The sequence below is a fragment of the Equus asinus genome, chromosome 27, assembly GCF_041296235.1.
Source record: "Equus asinus isolate D_3611 breed Donkey chromosome 27, EquAss-T2T_v2, whole genome shotgun sequence".
In the NCBI taxonomy this organism is placed as follows: domain Eukaryota; kingdom Metazoa; phylum Chordata; class Mammalia; order Perissodactyla; family Equidae; genus Equus; species Equus asinus.
The window spans coordinates 5,745,911-5,762,981 of record NC_091816.1 but is presented as its reverse complement, the minus strand read 5'-3'; the positions used below and the strand labels follow the sequence as shown (position 1 = coordinate 5,762,981).

Genomic DNA, 17,071 nt, shown 5'->3' with positions numbered 1-17,071 from the left:
AAGGGATGGAGACATTTTCTTGCGTCTTTTCTCCATTTTTACAGTACAAGCAAATCACTGTGTGGAGCAAAAAATAGCTGGTGATAGACCACCAGTTCCACATTGGGACCCAGGGAATATTCAAGCTCTTCTCCAACACTGTGCATATTCTGCAATTCACAGAGCTTTAGGAAATAATGGTAGATGACGGTGGAGAACATCTTGGTCAAGGTCACTTCGTCAGTGATTTAGTAATTCCCTCTGGTTTTCCCTAACTTTTCCTATTGTAATGTGATCTGTGAAAAATATTCCTACTTTTACTTTCTTATTTGAGGCCATGTTATAGAGTCTCACTTGTTGCAAAGCTTCATGTCAACTACCTCATCAAGGAAGAATTCCAAAATCAAGGGTTGTAGATTAGTGGTATTTATAGTACCAGTTAGGTACTATAATTGGCAATACATTTTTGGAATGTTTTATTTAAAATATATTGACAGAGGAAATATGTTACCTTTTAACTAAGGTAGTTGATTAGGACCAAGATTATAATACTTAAGTATTATTGAATTAAAAGATATAGCTTTTAAAGAATTAAGTATTCCACATTCAGTGGCAAAGGTATGTTGAATAAGAGAAATATTTTTAAATGTCAGCATTATAAGTCAATCATCTATTTGTTGATTTTCAATATATTGATTACTTTTATATGGGAAATAGACTGTATAGAAAATATATTTATGAGTGCATTGCGGTAATACCTTTTTTTTTCCTTTTTTAGCCTGTATATGCAAACAGATTTCCAGTACCAACTTACGCAGCCAAGCAACCTCAGCAGTTCCCATCAAGGTCTGAAGTGAATTAGCTTAGATTACTTGACCAGAACGAAACCCAGGGTTAATGTCTAATATCTTCCCTTGTATTGTTTTTTTCTGCTTTTCCTCCCCAAGTCCCCCCAGTACATAGCTGTATATTTTTAGTTGTGAGTCCTTCTAGTTGTGGCATGTGGGACGCCGCCTCAGCATGGCCTGATGAGCAGTGCCACGTCTGTGCCCAGGATCCCAACCAGTGAAACCCTGGGCTGCTGAAGCAGAGCACTCGATCTTAACCACTCAGCCATGCGGCTGGCCCCTCCCTTGTATTTTAATTTAATTTAGGACAAGGTATTTATTGACAACAGTTTAGAGCACAAATTGCAGAAAAATTTTTAAGAACTTTATATAAGTTTTGTCATTTTAGTGTGGTGTCAAAGTGAAATTTTAAAGAAACTTGAGCAAGGCAATCAGCTGCTAGTGCAGCTTTGGTGTACATAAGATTCAGAAGCAAGGGCCTTTAAAACAACCAGCAATGGGAATCCGGAGGGGTTGGACCAGCCTTCCCATTAAGAACAGCTAGAAAAGCTAGACAATATAAGAAAATATGTGTTTGAAGGCATCAGAGAACCACCAAGGAAATGAAGAGTTGTGGGGCTAAGGTCCAGGAGAGGAAGGCAGTCTGGAGATGATCCCAGGTTTGGGGGCCATTTTTCTGTCCTAGCTGTGTCTATCTATTCTGTGAGAACTGAGAGGCTAGCATGCCGAGGACAGCTTTCTACAAACTCCCAGGGCTGATGGGACAAAAACTGGAGACCTGCCAAGGAGGAAGTGACCTGCAAACATCCCAGGCTTTGTGTTGGGACCTGGGAGTAGGGTTGGACTAGATCCTTAACTTACTTCTACAATGTTTTATGTTTGGCCCCCAATCAACCAGACATATAAGAAAAGAAATTGTGACTAAAACCAAGAAAGGCAATAGACCATAGAAACAGACTCAGAGGGTATCCAGTTACTAAAGTTATCAGACATGGATTTTGAAATAACTGTGATGATTATGTCATGGAATTAATAGTCAAGATTGATAATTTCAGCACAGAACTAAAAACTTAAAGAAAAGAATCAAATGGAAATTCTAGAACTGAAAAAAATAAGAACTCAAATTAAAGACTCAGCGGAGGGGTTGAAATCAGCAAGAAAGGAGAACATTTATTACTATATTTTGCTTCACATAAAATGTATTTCGCCTCTCCTACCTCCAAAAGTCCTTCAAATTACAATTGAATTGCAACAGTGAGTAGTGTCTTATGTATAATCTTTTTATGCAATAAGAGGGCATTGAAGTCCAACTGAGCATCAAGAGAAGAATATATAAATAGCAAGACAGTGTGTTATTAGAGTACAGGTATACTAGAATTGGATGAAGAGTTTAAGGAAGGCTATCCATAGATTAAAGAAGGACGGTCTAGAAGTCACAGCAGGTTTAATTCTCAGAGTGGATATTATGCTTTGGAGAGCTGGAATTTCAGCCCTATGTATATAGGTAAGGTTTACACTTAGCAGTAATTTACTGCCCTTAAATCCTAACAGCACAAGAGATGCTTAATCTACATAGTGTCCTCATTTATCTTTTACAATTTATCTTTTCAATGTCATGTACTGTTCTTTTTAAAAACATATAAAGCAGAACCTTCATCCAGCATTGTCAATTATAGAATAGCATTGATTTAAGGTAGTTACTCCATTTTAGACTCTGATTGGAGGCCCCTAACCATTGCATATCAGATTAATAATAATCTCAGACCGTAATGTACCCTTAAGAATTGTCAGTGATGTTAAGGATGGTGTTATGCTGGGCTTGTAATGAATGTAGCATTATTTCATTGAATTGAAACACACGATTAACTGTCTTTTTTCCCCTCACAGGCCACCTCCACCACAACCGAAAGTATCATCTCAGGGAAATTTCATTCCTGCTCGTCCTGCTCCAGCACCTCCTTTGTATAGTACCGTCACTTGATTTTTTTTGTTACCTTTCCTTTTGCAGATATCTTCAGGGAACTGAGCTAATACTTTTTTCTCCTGATACTTTCTTGAAAAGCCTTTCTTCCTGCTGCAATATGAATGAGAACACAATACTGCAAAACAAATTTTACTAACGCAGAAAACCCAGAAATTGAATAGTAGGAATTGAGAAATATAAGAAATGCAGTAAAGCCAAGGAATTTAGAATAACATTTCCATTTCCATCCCTGAATAAGTCTTATTCAGTCATGTGTGAGGTTAATGCACCTAACATGGATTATATTATTTTGAACATGTTATTGTAATGATTCTCAAATAAATTGTATTGATTTGTCAATATGTGCTGAAATGTAATTCTGAATTTTGATCTTAGTTATCATTAATGTAGTTTCTGGTTGAACATGTGATAATCTAATACCTATGAAAACTGATTACCAATAATATCTAATATTTTTCATCTTGCACAGACTAATAATCATCATATCTCATTCACTACATGAATAAAGGAATATTTTGTCTTCAGAAGAATGCACAAAACCCACAACTGAGATATCATAATATTTTGAAAGTACAAAGTACACTACAAGTGTGTATGTGTGTATTCACACACAGTTATTTTCTTCCATTTTTATGATCATTCTATGGATAAATGATTCTGTGGCTCTATCTATGGGTAAGGAGTGTTAGAAAATTTAATTTAATAGTAGAAATTCTATTATGAATCATGTTAAAGCATGACATCCTTTTACAATAGCATTATTTTAAATAAATTATAAACTTTAAGGTACGAAGTATTTAATAGAACTAATCAGATATGCTGTTGATTCATGGCTATAATAAAGCAGGAGCAATTATAATATCTTCAATCAACTGAGCTGTCATAAAACCACTTTAGAATTTCATGAGCACTTTAAGTCTAAAATCTGAAACTTTGAAGCTTGCTATTAATATAATTTAGAATGTTTACATTTTCTAAGGTGTGCTGGATCATGTCTCTGTTGACACTAATATTTTCAAAGAAATTGGCCTGGAGAAAGGAAGGAAGAAAAGGTTTTCTTAGATAAATGCAAAAAAGTTAGTGTGGTATCTGTGAGTTATCATCCCAGCTGTGTTAAAAAAATAAATTTTTACTGTGGAAGAAATGGTATGGATGGTAAAATTTTAAACATTTAAAAATTTTTCATAACCTTTCATAATAAAGTTTAATATAGCTTTATTAACTGAATTTCATTAGTTTTTCAAAAAATTTTTGATTTGTGTATATATACGTATACAAATATAACATTTACAATAAATAAAATACTTGAAATTCTCATTTGTGTCGCCCAGTAACTTTCTAAATGTTCAGCTATTTATAACTTTGTTAATTAAAACATTATACTAGTTTTAGATAAAACTACTAGTCAAACTTTTACAGATATTATCTCACTAGTTTCTCAGACTTCTGCCAAATTGTGCACTATGGCTTTTTGTTATTAAAGGTAGACAGATTAGTTTTGAAGAGAGAGATTTCAGTTCTCTGAAGATAGTACATTATTTTAACAATCAGGTATATATTAAAAATTGTCAACAATCCCAAACTAAGAGTCTTCTTCTCAATTTAAATCTCTGAATGAATTCATAGAAGACTAAACGTTTGTCATCTGTCTCAATATTTGCAATTGTAATTCATATCACTGAAATTTTATAGTCGGTAATATATTAACTACATAACTTAAAGCTTTCCTCGGAAATAGATACTTCCTCGGATCTTTGAATATTTAGAAAGTTTTTCTAAAAGACTGTTTGATCAGCCTAAACTTCTTTTACTTATTTAGATAGTTTTACACATTTTGTATGCTTTTCACTTAGGTTTGTCCTTGATTTAGTTTGCATTGCTATTAAAAATTGTAAAATTTCTTAGTCATAGATGCCACTTCAAAATTTGAAAATATTAAAGTGCTTTCTTGCCATCTGCAAAAGATGTTTCAATAATCAAGGATAAATTATGTGTATCTTTGATAGCACTGTGTGACTATGTGTTCGAAAATTAACCTTGTTCAGGGTACAGTAGTCCCCCCTTATCCGTGAGGGATACCTTTCGAGAACCTCAGTGGATGCCTGAAACCACAGATCGCACCTAACCCTATATGTACTATGTATTTTCCTATTCCAGTGGGCAGGTGACGCATACAGCATGGACACGCTGGACAAAGGGATGATTTACATCCTTTGCGGGAGGAAGCAGGACAGCAGGAGATTTCATCGTGTTAGTCAGAAAGGGCACAATTTAAAACTTAAGAATTGTCTATTTCTGGAATTTTCCATTTAATATTTTCTGACCCTGGTTGACCACGCGTAACTGAAACCACAGAAGGTAGAACTTTGGATAAAGGGGACTACTGTATTGCATTTTCCCTTTCTATCAGTTGGATACCTGGGTCTCTAACCATATAGTTAAGCACAATCCCAGTGTTCTAAGCACAAATCAGATTTTATTAAATTTCATAGATGTTTACTGAAACTACCTCTTGCGGGTACCATATTAGGTACTGTGATATCTAAGTTCTGGATGGGACATGCATCCTGTTACGGAAAGGGCTATATACACAAGTAAAAATAATATAAAATCTAATCTATTAAAGATTGAGACAGGAAAGGCTGAGGAGAGGGAAGTAACGAAGAAAGGAAAGGACTAGAAATTCATTCAAAACACCGCTGACAAGTCTAAGCATTTACTGTAATTGTTCTTCTAATACTCTGAACCCAACTTTTGGCTCAACTACTTAAAAGCAGTGTTAGTCTAGCATTGGCTGTTCCTGTTGAGATACTAGCTAAGTGTATATTTTTGTTGCCTTGTTTTTGCTCACGCTATTGCTTTTCAGGCTGCGATTGCCCTGCCGAAATCCTCTGCATCCATGAAATCTCATCCCAGCTGTCAGTTTGGATGTGATTCCCCAAGTGAGCTTCTGTGTTCCCACGGGGCCTGTTAGTTTGCGTGTTTGCTTTTCTGTTAATTAGTATGAGGGATGAATTCGTGCTTTGGGATTTGAAAAGAAACAAAAGATGGTGTGTATAGGTGAGACTGGGGGTGAGGGTGGGAGGGAGGAGGCCCTGCAGCCCCAGGGCATGAGCCGCTGTTCACTCAGGAGAGACCCGAGGTCGAGGCGGCTGAGCCCTGGGGACGGGAGAAAGCGGGCCGCAGAGCCTGCGCTCCGAATTCAGAAAACTGAATACTCTGCTGAGGAATTTGGCTAGAACTCTCTACTGGAACATACACACTGTAATTATGGGCAAGAATCTCGTGCATCTCATTCACTGCGTGAGTGAATGAATATTCCTTGTCCGGAGAAATTACTGAACAGGAGAATGGCAACCCATGAATTTTAGCCGAGAGCTCGTGGAGAGCCAGGTCGATGGGAGGAAAAAGTAGACACAGCCCGGTCACAAAGTGCGTTTGGGCAAGTGGGTCTGGAGGAAAGCCGTAGCAGGCTCTTTCCAAGGAGAGCAAAATCTACTCGGTTTTCCCTTTCTTGGAATCTTCTTCACACATCTGGTTAGTTGTTTTTTAGTTTGAGAAACCCAGCTTCAGTAATAATGAACATGTATATTTGTGTGCGAGCGTGCGTGGGTGTATTTTCAATGCAGAAAGTATTACACGTTCGCCTTTTAAAGCACATGGAAGTGCCTGAGACAAAACAGCGCACAGTCGGCGTGTTAGTTCTTCTAGGTCCGTCCCCACGGGGCGAAAGGGGGACGGGGGGCGGGGGACGGCGACCGCGACGGAGGGGAGAGCCGGCGGCCGGGAGGCGGCGCGGGGCGGCTCGGGGCGGTTCCGGGCGGCTGGGGGGCGGGCGGCGCGGGGCGGTTCGGGGAGGTTCCGGGCGGCTGGGGGGCGGGCGGCGCGGGGCGGCTCGGGGAGGTTCCGGGCGGCTGGGGGGCGGGCGGCGCGGGGCGGTTCGGGGCGGCTCGGGGCGGGTCCGCTCGGGGCGGGGCGGGGCGACCGTTGGGCCGGCGCAGCGGCCGCGCGGGGAGGCGGCCTCAGGGGCCGCGCGTCCCGGGTCGGCGGGAGCGGCGCCCGCCTCCAGCCGGCCCAACGGTCGGCGGCCCAGTCCCCACACGGAGCCGGGAAGCCACAGCATGCTCCGCCTCCTGATGCTGCTTGCGGGGCTCGGTGGCGCGCTGGCGTCCAGACCTGGTAAGCCGCTGGAGACCCTGCTGCTGCGCTCTGGGGCGGAGGAAGGTTCTTCTTTTCCTCCCTTCCCGTCGGACTGTGAGGGAACTCCGGGAAAAACCCGGGTTCCCCCGCTGGTCGGCTCCTCGTGTCCGGACACCCTGCCACCCGGCGAGTGTGGGCGCCGCGTCGGGATAGAGAGGGGACTCAGAAGAGGGCAGGTCGTGTGACCGGCTCAGGGTCGAGGCTCTTGCTCTTTTGAATCCCAGTCTTCGTGGTGGGCCCGTGTGCGCTTCACAGAAGTGCCTCCAAATTTCCTTCGCTCAAAAGCATCCCAGAACCTTCTAGAAAGTCCACCCAGACATCAAAAAGCTGACTGTCCCCGAGGAGCGTTTGTTCCGGCAGAATAGCTTGTCCTGCGTACAGTAATTTGTCCTGCGACAAAAAAGCATTCAGTGCCTGCTCCGCTGACACCGACAGAGGTAGATTATGGCGGGAAACGAAGAACAGTAGACAGAGTCCTCAAACATAAAACACATCAGGAGAGGTTTGGGTGCGAGTGAAATTTTTGCCTATGTTGTTTTCCTTCCCTTTTTGTCCGCTCTTCCGAATCTGCCGTCCCGCTCAGTCCTGGAATGCCCGCCCCGCCCCCCTCTGCAGAGCGTTCCGGGTTTGGAGGCATCACGATTTATTTAGCCAGCTCTCTGAGTAACGGACTTTTGGGTTGATTCCAGTCTCTTTTGCTATTATGTGCTGTGTTGGTAAGCTCAGACTGCCGTAACAAAATACCCAAGACCGGGTGGCGTAAACAACAGAAATTCATTTTCTCATAGTTCTGGAGGCCGCAAGACTGGGATGAGGGTGCCCTCAGGGGGGTCTTCTGTGAGGTCTCTTCCTGTCTGGTAGACCGTTGCCTTCTTGCTGTGCTCACATGACCTCCTCTTTGTGTGTAGACGGCGCAAACTGTCTCTTCTTATAAGGGCGCTAATTCCATCATGGGCACCACCTTCATGACCTCATCTAACTCCAATTACCTTTGAAAGGTCCCACTTTTTACCATCATATTGGGGATTAGGGCTTCAACATGAATTTTCGGGGCACACAAAACTTCACCAGAACACGTGAAAGATTTTCTTTTTTTAATATAACTTTTTTTTTTTTTGAGGAAGATTAGCCCTGAGCTAACATCTGCTGCCAATCCTCCTCTTTTTGCTGAGGAAGACTGGCCCTGAGCTAACATCCATGCCCATCTTCCTCTACTTTATACATGGGACACCTACCACAGCATGGCTTTTTGCCAAGTGGTGCCATGTCTGCATCCGGGATCTGAACCCGCAAACCCCGGGCCACTGAGAAGCCGACCGTGCGAACTTAAACACTGCGCCACCAGGCCGGCCCCCACATGAAAGATTTTAATGCAATGGTTCTCAAACTTTTTAGAATTTTTCCTTAGAGGTTAGCAATTATTGAAAGTCTCAAAGAGCTTTTGTATTTTTGCTTAAATGTGTCGATATTTATCATATTAGAAATTAATTGTTGACCAAGGAAAAATTCACTAGAATTCAAACAGCAGATATTTATTTGGGCAATTAGAGTTGCAATTTGGGAGACACAGAGTCAGGTAGAAACCCAAAATGTGTTCCAAGGAAGACAAAAGAGGCAAGGGTTTATAAAAGCAAAAAGAGAAATCATACAGGTGGTTTTGTAAAATTTGTGAATTGTACTGGCAACAACTGTTACTTCTTGGCTATACTGATTCGTTGCCAAGGCCATCTCTAAGGCAAAAGGTTCTTTTCTATGGGAATAAGGGTATCTCTTGACAGAAGGCCAAGATGACAGCAGTATAGCCCAGTTGAAAAGTTATGTCCTATCTGGGTAGAGATGTAGTGTGTGTGCCTAAGTCCCATTCTCTTAATGGCTTCCTAGTTCCATTTTGATTTTGATTTTATTTATTTGTTTTTTTGAGGAAGATTAGCTCTGAGCTAACATCTGCTGCCAGTGCTCCTCTTTTTGCTGAGGAAGATTGGCCCTGAGCTAACATCCGTGCCCATCTTCCTCTACTTTGTATGTGGGATGCTGCCACAGCATGGCTTGACAAGTGGTGGCTGGGATCCCAACTAGCCAACCGCAGGCCGCCAAAGCAGAGTGCGTGAACTGAACCGCTGCCCCAACAGGCTGGCCCCTCCCAGCTCCTTTTTAGAAGCCTTGACAAATGTTACTTCATTTTGTTGTCACTGTCCACATAATATGGAAGTTTAAGAATTTTTATTAATTCACTTAAAAATAACAGGATTGACTTATTATGTGTTAACATAAGTAACACATTTTAAAAATAAAAACTATATTTTCCAAAACAAAAAGAATTTAGAGAGGGAGATTGTTGTACGTTTTTATAAATCTCCTTAATGTCTAGCTTAATAGATGACAACTAGATTCTCATACCTACCTGCGCATTCAGTCTGTTGCTATATGTTTTGTTTGAAATACATGAAGAAAATCCAGTTTATGTAGTTGGAAAAGGGAAGAGTGTTTTGATAGGCTTTTCAGATAATTACCAATATTCTTCTTTTGATACTACACCAAAACTTAAGTGGTAAAGGTTAGTTGCAATGCAGAAGCTAAAACCTACCGATGAACTTTTTTAATATGCTATATTAAAATTTATTGGTCTATCTTGAACTTTAGTGGATCTTTTACCCATGTGTTTTTTAATGTATTACCTTCATTTTTAAATTTTTAATTTAAGTTGTGGTAAAATACACATAACATTAAATTTACCATGTTAACCATTTAAAAAATGAATAAACTTTATATTTTAGAGTGTTTTAGGTTCACAGCAAAATTGAGAGGAGGGACAGAGATTTCCTGTACACCCTCTGTCATCGCACATGTACAGCCTCTGCTGTTGACATCCTGTGTCACAGTGATACGTCTGTCAGGACCCCACACTGACACATCATTAACACTTAGAGTCGGTAGTTTACCTTAGGGTTCACTCTTGGGGTTGTATGTTCTATGAATTTTGACAAGTGTATAATGATATATATCCTCCATTATAGTATATAGAATGGCTTCACTGCCCTTAAAATTCTCTGCACTCTGCCTGTTCATCCCTCCCCCTAACTCCTGGAAACCACTGCTATTTTTACTGTCTCCACAGTTTTGCCTTTTCCAGAATGTCAGGTAGTTGGACTCATACAGTATGCAGCTTTTTCAGATTGGCTTCTTTCACTTAGTAATATGCATTTATGTTTCCTCTGTGTCCTTTTTATGGCTTGATAGCTTATTTCTTTTTAGTGATGAGTAATATTCCATTGTCTGGATGTACCAGTTTATTTATCCATTCACCTAATGAAGGACGTGTAGGTTGCTTCCAAGTTTTGGTAATTATGAAAACAATTGCTGTAAACGTTCATGTGCAGGTTTTTGTGTGAAGATAAGTTTTCAGATCCTTTGGGTAAATACTATGGAGCACAATTGCTGGATCATATGGTAAGTGTATGTTTAATTTTGTAAAAAACTGCCAAACTGTCCTTCAAAGTGGCTGTACCATTTTGCATTCCCACCAGCCATGAGTGAGCGCTCCTGTTGCCTCACATCCTTGCCAGCATTTGGTGGTGTCAGCATTCTTGACTTTGGCCGCTCTGGTAGATGTATAGTGTTCTCTCACTATTGTTTTAATTTGCAAGTCTCTAGTGGCATATAATGGAGAGCATCTTCTCATCTTATTTGCCATCTATATGTCTTCTTTGATGAGGTGTCTGTTCAGGTATTTTGCTCATTTTCTAACTGGGTTGGATTTCTTAGTGAGTTTTAGGAGTTCTTTGTATATTTTGGATAACAGTCTTTTATCAGATGTGCCTTTTGGAAATATTTTATCCCAGATTGTGACTCGTTTTCTCATTCTTTTGATGTTGACTTTCTCAGAGCAGAAGGTTTAATTTTAATAAGCTTCAGCTTATCAGTTTTTTTTCATGCATTGTGCCTTTGGTGTTGTGTCTGACAAGTCATTGCCATAGTTAAGGTCATGTAGGTTTACTCCTACTTCTAGGAGTTTTATAAATTTTGCATTTTACATTTAGGTCTATGATCCATTTTGAGTAAATTTTTGTGAAGTATGTAAAGGTGTCTAGATTGATTTTTTTTGCATGTGGAAATCCATTGGTTCTAACCTCTTTTATTGGAAAGACTATCATTGCTCCATTGTATTGCCCTTGCTCTGTTGTCAAAGATCAGTTGACTATTTATGTAGGTCTTTTGCTGGGCTCTCTATTCCATCTGATTGATCTGTCTGTCTCTTTTGCATGTACCACACTGTCTTGGTTACTGTAGTGTATAAGTCTATAAGTCAGATAGTGTCAGTCCTTCAACTTTGTTCTTCCGCAATATAGAGTTTGCTATTCTGGGTCTTTTGCCTCTCATATAAACTTTAGAATAAATGTGTTGATATCCACAAAATAACTTGGTGAGATTTCTTGGGGGATTTCATTGAATCAATAGAAGAAGTTGGTGAAGGATTGCCACTTTGATAATATTGAATCTTCCTATGTGTGAACATGACTATCTCTCCATTTATTTACTTTTTGTTTGGTAATTTTCATCACTTGTATAGTTTTCCTTATAGAGATCTTGTACATACTTTCTTAAATTTATAATTAAGTATGTCATTTTTGGGGGTGCTAATGTAAATGCCATTGTGTTTTAAATGTCAAATTTCACTATCCCTTGCTGGTATGTAGGAAAGTGACTGACTTTTATATATTAACCTTGTATCCTGCAAACTTGCTATTTTAACCATTTTTACCTATATAGTTCAGTAGTGTTAAGTACATTCATATTGTTGGTAACGTATCTCTAGAAGCCTATTTTTTAAAATAAAGTTTTTATTATGGTAACGTTGGTTTATACATTATATAAATTTCAGGTGTACATCATTATATTTTGATTTCTGTGTATATTACATCATGTTCACCAACCAAAGACTAATTAAAATCCATCACCACAACACATGTGCCTAATCACACCTTTTGCCCTCCTCCTATCCACTTTCCCCTTTGGTAATGAACAATTCAGTCTCCGTCTTTATGTGATTGGTTATTGTTGTTTTTATCTTCTACTTATGAGTGAGATCATACAGTATTTGTCTTTCTCCTTCTGACTTATTTCACTTAGCATAATACCCTCAAGATCTATCCATGTTGTGACAGATAGTCAAATTTCATCATTTCTTATGGCTGAGTAGTATGCCATTGTGTATATATACGACAAATTCTTTAACCATTCATCCTGGTCGTTGGGCACCTAGGTTTCTTCCAAGTCTTGCATATTGTGAATAATGCTGCAATGAGCATGCAGGTGCATGTATCTTTATGCACTCGTGTTTTTGTGTTCTTTGGATAAATACCCAGCAGTGGAATAGCTGGGTCATATGGTAGTCCTATTCTTAATTATTTGAGGAATCTCCATACTGTTTTCCATAGTGGTAGCCCCAGTTTGCACTCCCACCAGCAGTGTATGAGAGTTCCCTTCTCTCCACATCCTCTCCAACACTTGTTGTTTCCTTGTCTTGTTAATGATAGCCATTCTGATGGGAGTGAGGCGATATCTCATTGTAGTTTTGATTTGCATTTCCTTGATAATTAATGATGTTGAACATCTTTTCATGTGCCTGTTGGCCATCTGTATATCTTCTTTGGAGAAATGTCTGTTCAGATCTTTTGCCCATTTTTTAATTGGGTTGTTAGTTTTTTTGTGTTGAGAAATATGAGTTTTTTATATAGTTTGGATATTAACCCCTTGTCTGATATACAGTTTGCAAATATCTTTTCCCAATTGTTAGGTTGTCTTTTCGTTTTGTTGATGGTTTCTTTTGCTGTGCAGAAGATTTTTAGTTTGATGTAGTCCCATTTGTTTATTTTTTCTATTGTTTCCCTTCCCCAGTGAGACATGGTACTTGAAAATATGCTGCTAAGACCGATGTTGAAAAGCATACTGCGTATGTGTTTTTCTTCTAGAAGTTTCATGATTTCAGGTCTTAATGTTCAAGTGTTCAATCAATTTTGTGTTAATTTTTCTGTATGGTGTAAGATAATGCTCTACTTTCCTTCTTTTGCATGTGGCTGTCCAGTTCTGCCAACACTGTTTATTGAAGAGACTTTCCTTTCTCCATTGTATGCTCTTGGCTCCCTTGTCGAAAATTAGCTGCCCATAAACATGTGAATTTATTTCTGGGCTCTCGATTCTGTTCCATTGATCGGTGTGTCTGTTTTTGTGCCAGTACCATGCTGTTTTTGTTACCATAGCTTTGTAGTATATTTTGAAATCAGGGAGTGTGATACCTCCAGCTTTGTTCTTTTTTCTCAGGATTCCTTTGGTTATTCAGGGTCTTTTGTTGTTCCATATAAATTCTAGGATTCTTTGTTCTATTTCTGTGAAAAGTGTTGTTGGAACTTTGATAGGGATTGCATTGAATCTATAGATTGCTTTAGGAAGTATGGACATTTTAACTATGTTAATTCTTCCAATCCCAGAACATGGAATATCTTTCCATTTCTTTGCATCTTCTTCAATTTCTCTCAACAATGTTTTATGGTTTTCAGTGTATAAATCTTTGCCTCTTTGGTTAAGTTAATTCCTAGATATTTTATTCTTTTTGTTGCAATTGTAAATGGGATTGTATTCTTAATTTCTCTTTCTGCTACTTAGTTGTTAGTGTATAGAAATGCAATTGATTTTTGTATGTTGATTTTGTATCCTGCAACTTTACCATATTCACTTATTATTTCTAGAAGTTTTTTAGTGGATTCTTTAGGGTCTTCTGAATATAAAATCATGTCACCTGCAAATAGTGACAGTTTCACTTCTTCCTTTCCAATGTGGATCCCTTTTATTTGTTTTTCTTGCCTGATTGCCCAGGCTAAGACTTCCAATACTATGCTAAATAAGAGTGGTGAAAGTGAGCATCCTTGTCTGGATCCTGTTCTTAGAGGGATAGCTTTCAGTTTTTCTCCATTGAGAATGATATTAGCTGTGGATTTGTCATATACAGCCTTTATTATGTTGAAGTACTTTTCTTCTATACCCATTTTATTAAAGTTTTAATCATAAATGGATGCTGTATCTTGTCAAATGTTTTCTCTGCGTCTGTTGAGATGATCATGTGATTTTTATTCTTCATTTTGTTAATGTAGTGTATCACGTTGATTGATTTGCAGATGTTGAACCATCCCTGCATTCCTGGAATACGTTCCACTTGATCATGGTGTATGATCTTTTTAATGTATTGTTGTATTCGATTTGCTAGTATTTTGTTGAGGATTTTTGTATCAATGTTCATCAATGATAATGGCTTGGAATTTTCTTTTTTCCTGTTGTCCTTGTATGGTTTTGTTATCAGGGTAATGTTGACTTTGTAGGATGAGTTAGGAAGCTTCGCCTCCTCTTCAATTATTTGGAAGAGTTTGAGAAGAATAGGTATTAAGTCTTTGAATGTTTGGTAGAATTCACCAGGGAAGCCATCAGTCTGGACCTTTATCTTTTGGGAAGTTTTTGATTTCTGTTTTGATCTCCTTACTGGTGATTGGTCTATTCAAAATCTCTATTTCTTCTTGATTCAGTTTTCGAAGTTTGTATGATTCTAAGAATTTATCCATTTCTTCTAGATTATCCAGTTTGTTGGTATATAGCTTTTTGTAGTATTCTCTATAATCTTTTTTCCTTTTAAAGATTTATTTATTTATTTATTTTGAGGAAGATTAGCTCTGAGCTAACACCTGCTGCCAATCCTCCCCTTTTTGCTGAGGAAGCCTGGCCCTGAGCTAACATCCATGCCCATCTTCCTCTTCTTTATATGTGGGACGCCTACCACAGCATGGCTTGCCAAGCAGTGGCATGTCTGCATGCGGGATCTGAACTGGCGAACCCTGGGCTGCTGAAGTGGAACATGCGCACTTCACTGCTGTGCCACCGGGCCAGCCCCTATATAGTCTTTTGTATTTATGAGATGTCTGCTCTAATGTCTCCTCTTTCATTTCTGATTTTATTTATTTGAGCCTTCTCTCTTTTTTTCTGGGTGAGTCTGGCTAAAAGTTTGTCAATTTTGTTTGTTTTTTCAAAGAACCAGATCTTGGATTCATTGAGTTTTTCTATTGTTCTTCTTAGTCTCTATTTCATGTATTTCTGCTCTGATTTTTATTATTTCCTTCCTTCTACTTATTTTCGACTTTGTTCGTCTTTTTCTGCTTTCTTTAGGTGCACTGTTACCTAGATTGTTTATTTGGGATTTATCTTGTTTGTTGAAGTAGGCCTGTATTGCTATAAACTTCCCTCTTAGAACTGCTTTTCTGTGTCCCATGGATTTTGGCATGTCTTATTTTCATTTAAATGTCTCCAGGTATTTTTTTGATTTCTCCTTTCTCCTTTTATGTCTGTTACTAATTGCTTTATATATTTAGGTGGTCCTGTTTTGGTTCATAGATATTTACAAGTGTTACATCCTCTTGTTGGATTGTACCCTTTATCATTTTGTAGTGCTCTTCTTTGTCTTTTGTTACATTTTTTGTTTTTAAGTCTATTTTGTCTGATATAAGTATTGCTAGCACAGCTTTCTTTTCATTGCCATTTGCATGGAGCATCTTATTCCATCTGTTCACTTTCAATTTCTGAGTGTCTTTAGGTCTGAAGTGTGTCTCTTGCATGCAGCATATATATGGGGCTTTTTTTATATACAGTCAGCCACCCTATGCCTTTTGATTGGAGCACAGTCCATTGACCTGTAAAGTAGCTATTGATAAGAACATACTTATTGCCATTTTGTTACTTTTTCTCTGGGTGTTTTAGTAGGTCTTCTCTGTTCCTGTTTTCTCTTGCTCTCTTCTTTTGTAGTTTGATGGCTTTCTTTAGTATTATGTTTGAGTTCCTTTCTCTTAATTGTTTTGTATTTATTATAGGTTTCTGGTTTGAGATTGTCATGAGATTCATATATAATAACCTACGTATACAGCAATCTATATAGAGTTGATGGTCTCTTCAGTTTGACCTCTTGCTAAAAGCTCTAGTCTTCTACTCTCCTCCTCCCACATTTTATGTTTGTGATATTATATTGTGATTTTTTTCATGTGTGTGTATCCATTACCCTCTTATCATTGAAATAGGTAATTTTAGTACTTTTGTCTTTTGACCTTCATATTATCTTCATAAGTGGCTGATATGCTACCTTTACAGTATTTTTGCCTTTACCAGTGATTTTATTGCCTTTTTTTGGATAATTTTCTTATTTCTATTTGTGGTCTTCTTTTTCCCACTTAAATAAGTCCCTTTAGTGTTTCTTGTAAAACTGGTTTCTTGGTGATAAACTCCTTTAAGTTTTACTTGTCTGGGAAACTCTTAATCTCTCCTTCCATTCTGAATGATAACCTTGCCAGGTAGAGTTTTCTTGGCTTTAGGTTTTTTCCTTTCAGCATTTTAAATATATCATGCCACTCCCTTCTAGCCTGTAAGGTTTCTGCTGAGAAGTCAGCTCATAGCCTTATGGGATTTCCTTTGTATGTCACTTGTTGTCTTTCTCTTGCGGCTTTTAGGATTTTCTGTTTATCTTTAACTTTGGACATTTTAATTATAATGTGTCTTGGTGTGGGCCTCTTCAGGTTTATGTTTTTTGGTGCTGTTTGTGCTTCCTGTACTTGGATGTCTGTTACCTTCCTTAGGTTAGGAAAGTTTTCAGCTATTATTTATTCAAATAGATTCTCTGCCCCTTTGACTCTCTCTTCTCCTTCTGGGACACCTATAATATGAAATGTTAATGTGTTTGATGTTGTCCCAGAGGTCCTTTAGACTGTTCTTGTTCTTCTTTTCTTTTCTTTGAGGAAGATTAGCCCTGAGCTAACATCTGCTGCCAATCTGCCTCTTTTTTTGCTGAGGAAGACTGGCTGTGAGCTAACATCCCTGCCCATCTTCCTCTACTTTATATGTGGGATGCTGCCACAGCATGACTTGACAAGCAATGCATAGGTCCACAGCCAGGATCTGAGTTGGTGAGCCCCAGGCTGCCAAAGCAGAACATGTGAACTTAATCGCTGTGCCACTGAGCCAGCCCCCTCTTCTCATT

At 38.8% G+C, this 17,071-nt stretch overlaps 2 protein-coding genes across 3 annotated transcripts in view; both read left to right on the top strand.

The window, feature by feature from the left end:
* The window catches only part of ADAM9 (ADAM metallopeptidase domain 9), a 177,435-nt gene extending 173,307 nt beyond the window's left edge, over positions 1-4,128 (top strand). For both annotated transcript variants that reach the window (XM_070500114.1, XM_070500115.1), the window contains exons 21-22: positions 758-825; positions 2,715-4,128. In XM_070500114.1, the coding sequence (XP_070356215.1) occupies positions 758-825; positions 2,715-2,808 (162 nt within the window). In that variant the 3' untranslated portion in view covers positions 2,809-4,128. The remainder of the gene's footprint in view (positions 1-757; positions 826-2,714) is intronic.
* A 2,261-nt stretch (positions 4,129-6,389) lies between these two features.
* LOC106827904 (uncharacterized) overlaps positions 6,390-17,071 on the top strand; it is an 89,448-nt gene continuing 78,766 nt past the window's right edge. The window contains exon 1 of the mRNA XM_070499717.1: positions 6,390-6,990. Coding sequence (XP_070355818.1) covers positions 6,390-6,990 — 601 coding nt within the window. The remainder of the gene's footprint in view (positions 6,991-17,071) is intronic.